This window comes from Cebus imitator, unplaced genomic scaffold (genome assembly GCF_001604975.1).
Source record: "Cebus imitator isolate Cc_AM_T3 unplaced genomic scaffold, Cebus_imitator-1.0 Scaffold259, whole genome shotgun sequence".
Classification (NCBI taxonomy): Eukaryota; Metazoa; Chordata; class Mammalia; order Primates; family Cebidae; genus Cebus; species Cebus imitator.
Genome location: NW_016107574.1, coordinates 4,613,324 through 4,618,915, shown reverse-complemented (window position 1 = coordinate 4,618,915; position 5,592 = coordinate 4,613,324). Strand labels below are relative to the sequence as shown.

Here is a 5,592-nt window from a genome sequence, read left to right as displayed (position 1 = left end):
AAAAAAAAAAAAAAAAAGAATGAGGAATTCCATAGGTATTCCAATACCCTATGGAATGTCAGGTAGCCCTTTACCCCATTTGTAGAATATCCACGAGTTATTCTACAATAATTAGTGATTTTGCCCTTTGAGTAAATTTGTTAACCTCTTAGATATTTAGATCCTTAGTCTCATATAGAAGAACAAAATAACAAACAGAGGAAGTCCGCTTCCAACTCTAAAATGACAGGATTCATTGGTTCTGTGGTCACAAAGGGTACCTTTTGGTTCTTACTCTTAGCACCTGATGCCAGGACTGCTGTAATATCATCCCAACTAGTCTTGTTTTTGTCCTCATCTTACCACAGTTTATACTCATATTACTCTTGTAATCTATAGCTCCAAATATATCATTCTCTGGACCAAAATTTCTGAAGGCTCCTAGTTAAGGAAACAAAAATGAATTTTCCTGACAGAGACAAATAATAAAGATTAGGTTCCAAAGAGTGTGTGTGTGCGCGCGCATGTGCGTGCATGTAAATTATAACTAGCTGTAACAAATTTTAGTTTCAGCCAAATTAAAAAAATTGCAATTTTGTAAACACATTTTTTACAATCTCCTGTTTATAACATTGCTTTTGTAAAAAACTGGCATCCCCTACTCTCACAATAGAAATCCAACATATCCATCAAAGTTCAGCTGAAGTCATTTCATAAGACCTCTGGAGTAGACAGATCACTAGATCTCCATCTCCTGAACTTCGGACTACCAATTTAATGCAACTCATCCAGTCACTTCTATATATTATGCATCAGTGACAGAACTGCCTTTTTGGCCTCTCTTAAACTATTGGTCAACTCGTATGTGTCAATCATCTATCTCTAGGATGGATAGAATGTAATTATTTCATATCAACACCATATCATGCATGGCACTTAAAAGAGATGTAGCATCTAATATTTGTTTCTTTCTGTATCATTTTAAAGGGTACCTACACTCATAATTATACATACAAACACATTTTAATGAAAAAGAAACCAACGCTAAATACTGTTCACCATAAGTAGCTGGGTTGAGGTCACAGCCCAGGTGTCCTAACTGGTCTCGTATCATCTGCTCTGCCACAGTGACCAGGGGGAGGCACTGTTTGAAGTGCTGGGACCTAAAGGGTTACATATTTGGGCATCTCCTCCAGCATAACTGCAAAGATGCATAGTTTTTACTTAGGCAGGTAAATCTGGCCCTCGCTGTGCCTCTGGCATCGGGGGTGGAAATTAACCAACTGTCGAATAAAATATAATAACCCTGTGGCTTGAATGACTAATACTCTGTCTGAGCTGGTCAGGCTTTGCCTCTGTTAACTGCACTATCCTGGACCAGATGCACTGTGGCTTGACTCCAGAAACAAAATTGTACATTCTGCTGAAAGGGTAGCCAAGCTGCTCAAGAGGGAAAAAGAAAAAAAAAAAAAACTAATTGTAAATTCTTTCTATTTTTAGGCTTAATGTGCATTTTATTTGGCAGTAGGGGCAGTATGAATAAAATTCCAATCTTAAGAATTTAAATTTGCTCCTGTTAGTAGAGACCTTGGGAAGTGGCTTACACCATTCTCCTACCTCCAAAAATGCCACACATCTATGTAAACCCAGACAAATAACCCCCCCCAAACATCCCCCTCACTTAATTAAGTCCAGTATTTCTTTAAATATATGTAATTTCTAATTCATGATTCCTCTAAGGAGAATTTTCAGAACGACTTCACTGAATAATGCATTTCACAAAGAGTATTCTAGTACTTCACCAATGATCCCTCTGGCTTTTATGGCTAGAGTCTCTCTCACATTTACCTGTGTCTATGCTGTTTTTTTCATTTTCATTTACTTTTACCTGCTATTGCTAGCCTTTTATTCTATCTGAGAATGCAAGTTCTTTAAAGGCAGGGACCATATGTATGTTATAGTATATATGTCGTATAGAGTATATGATACATTTTACAGGATAATATTTCATGGGATGTATGCACACATATACACACACAGGTAATACCAGGAGCTCATTTAATCCTTTCTTTTGAAGTGGACTTCTCCTTCAACCTTACCACCAAGTGAAGAAAAGTTCTGAGATGACTAGGTTCTGTGTAAGGTTACCTATATACACCATTATTGTTCCTCTGGCCGTTTCTCTCAGTGTTTTAGAAAATCCCTACTTCATGTTCTTAATCTTTTCAAGGTTATGCTTCCCTTTAAGAGTCTGAGAAAAGCCATGGGCCCTTCACCAAGAGAAATGATCACCTGTCCACAAACATAAGACACTGTCTCCAATTCAGTGGCAGTGAGAGGCTCCCGACTGCCTGAAGAATCTATGCTAGGAACTGCTTCTCCACCATGCCTACTTAGCACACCTAATGTTTATTTGGTATGTGGTTTCAGACATTGACATGATTTAAACAAGCAACCTGAGACTCTCCCTGCTTTCTTTTGTCCCATTAGCACAAAGGTCAGGCTACGGCTCTGAACAAAAATGATCATTGAGGTGAAATGGAGAGATGATTAAATTAACACTATTTTCCTGAGAACCATGCTTCATTATCTCTAACAAGGTAAGCATGCTCACCTTTTGGTCTTGACTGTATGCCAGAATCCAGTCTTCTTGCTTGGGGTGAAAAAGCAAGCTTTGAATGTAGAAGTTCAGTCGGTATTTTTGATAAGTTGCCCCTTCATCTGAGCTGATCAATAAGCTGCTCTCAATCTCTGGGTCTGTGAGTAACATTATCTGCAGCAAAGAATTGTTGGAGAAAGAAACAATAAAAAAATTAAGTTTACAAAATTGCAAAACTTGAAAGTCAGCTTAATTTTGACAAGGGAAGGACAGGGCCAGGCAAAGAACGCTTAGCTCAACAGGGACCTTGACTCTGTCAGGTTGATTGTTCCATCTTGGACCAGTGCTACAAAAGTACATGCACAAAGAAATGAAGGAAGTAGAATAAACTGGAAGAAACAGGAATGAAACAGATAACTGTATTCTCTTCTCTTTTAGGGGACTCCTTGTTTTGTTTCCAAGGTTATTTCCTGAACCTGGAACACTTACCCTTGTTCCCTTCTTCCTACTGTGCCATATCTACTTTCCATTTTCAGAGACTAAAAGACTGGTTAGATAGTCTGTTGTGGGAAAGGTAGAAGAGAAAGAAGATGGAGTCCGCTGTTTTTCTTTCCTACCTCAAATCCTTTTACTCCATTTCAAGGATACCCTATTACATCCTAACTTAGCTTGATTTTCTGAGTCTTAAGTCAAAGTCTAGACTCTAAAGATTTCTCTAGGAATTTTACAAAGGCTATTTTACCCCACCACCCTCATCACCTTCTAGCCTGCTACATAATTTACTTATTTATCATGTTTCTTGTCCATATGCCTTCCACTAAAAAATAAACCTTGTGCCAATAGAGATAGCTGTCCATGCAGTTCACAGATGCATTCCCAGCAGCTGGACTAAGGTCCGGTATGTACTGTACGCTGATAAACATTTGTCAAAGGAAAGAATAAATAAATGACTGCATGAAAAGAGTTTCAGAGAGTCATGTGGACTTAGAAAGATGCCCAGAACACTCTGAGATATGGATGGAAGTTTCACAACTTCTAAGTCCACATGACTTTCTAAAACTGAAAGAAAAGTTGGTTGCCCTTCACAATCTGTACCACAGAAGAAGCTATAAATATGTAAAAATTCACAGCTTCAGATGTTTTACACTGTCTCACTGGGATGCCCAATTTTGTCCAGAGCAATGGGATTAATCATAAGAGCATCAAGATGGAGGAACTGCCCTCGAAACTGCTTTAAATCCTCTCGTTTTATGCCTCTGGGAATGTGTGATAAAGTACTTCATTCCTGGCTGGCTGTGAGTCGTCTTTAACTCAGTCAAAGTGTGCACCTGTGTCTCCAGACAGGTGGCTTTAATGCCACCCATTGACTTCTTCCCATCAACTTACTAATTGGCACTTTCTGAACTTGGTTCGAGGAAGCATGAAATATGTGCTTAATGTGTTCCTGTATGAACAGAAATCACTGCAGCCCAGGGTTTAAAGATTACCAGCTGAGTATGCTGCACTTCCAAGAAAGAGAGAGAGAGAGAGAAATAGAGTTATATCTTAAAAGAGCAGAGTGCCAGGCAAACACGTGGAGATTTCTCAAACATTTGGAGGCAGTCATATCAAAGCCTCTGAACAGTCAGTGTCATCTTTGGAAAGTGGTGTCCTGTCGCTGTAAACGGCACAAGAAGATTGCATACCAGACACTCTGCCCAAACTCTGTTTATGTTATCCAGGATGAATTTAAGGTTCCTTGCTGTCCTTTCAATCTCCCCTTCTTGAAGAGGAGAAAAGGGATGTAATGGGGTGAAGGCAATGCTGTGGCTGTCAGCTGCACTCCAGGCAAGATGAAAAGCGCACACAAAATTGAAGACCAATTGCCTCTTGTACCATGTTCCAGGAAAGCCACTGCCCACCAACCATAAATTCTGACAAAGCTATGGATTTCTGTGTCTCACATTCACCAAGCGGACAGCGTTCCCTCATCGGATGGCTGACAAGGAGTCAGGTAATCTGCTAAGTACAAACTCACGTGGCTTCATCAAAATCTAGTGTATACATTAAGCACAGACATCTAGATGGCTCCTAAATTCATAGGAATATTTCCAGGTGAGTTCATATTTATGGGCACATAAAAGCTGTCATTTTGTGAATAACAAATAAGCCATCAAATGATCATATTACTTTGTGTCTCCAACCACAATTAACAATAATGTAAAACAACCTTTTCGCGCTACTGCCAAAAAGTAATTTCCATGATAATATGAAGAGGCTCAATTTTATAGAACAACTATTGTCTCAGGCAAGGTGATATTCCCTGCTCTGGTTTTCTAGTTCCCTATTGGCCAGAATATGCTTTCCTCTTTTCTCATGAGTATAGATTTCACCACCTGCTTCTCCTGGCACAACACTTAATCAAAATAAAATTAAACACAATAATAAACTAGGCCTACAGAATATTCCCAAAGCAAGCTGATTTTTATCAATCATTTTAAAATATTTTTGATGCTCATTTATATTCCAGGTGATCAGACTGTATAAGACATCCTGCATCAGGTAATATTGGGTGCAAGTGGCAGAATCATGTAAATATTTCCCAACAGATGGAAACGTAATATTATAAAAATAAAGCTACTCGTATCCTTGGCTTTTTTTCTGGATATTGAAAATATGTAGACCAATATCCCACCATCCCACCTTCTCTATGCAGTCCTCACCTAAAACTCTCCATTTGAGAATTTGACATTTTGGAAATAATGGAAAATAGTCGGAAATTTCCCAGTGAGCTTTATAGGTACATCTGTGCTACAGAAACATTCCAGTGGTTGCTCTCTCAAATTTCTGCTCCATTCTACTCAAAATCAACAGGTCAATCTGGATCCATTTTTCTATGGTCATTTTTTTTTTTTCATTGCAGAAACAACTCCATAAGATGTCCAGTAGAATTCAAAACAAAAGAAAATCAACAACAACAAAAAGTCATGACCCTATCATTGCACGTTAAATCATGTTTGCGTTTCTTTCTGTTT

General features: G+C 38.6%; 1 protein-coding gene across 1 annotated transcript in view; it reads right to left on the bottom strand.

Moving 5' to 3' along the window:
• Positions 1-5,592, bottom strand: part of LOC108283381 (VPS10 domain-containing receptor SorCS1) — a gene marked incomplete at its 3' end in the record, with an annotated part of 485,878 nt that overhangs the window by 100,698 nt on the left and 379,588 nt on the right. The window contains exon 4 of the mRNA XM_017499712.2: positions 2,594-2,752. Within this exon, the coding sequence (XP_017355201.2) occupies positions 2,594-2,752 (159 nt within the window). The remainder of the gene's footprint in view (positions 1-2,593; positions 2,753-5,592) is intronic.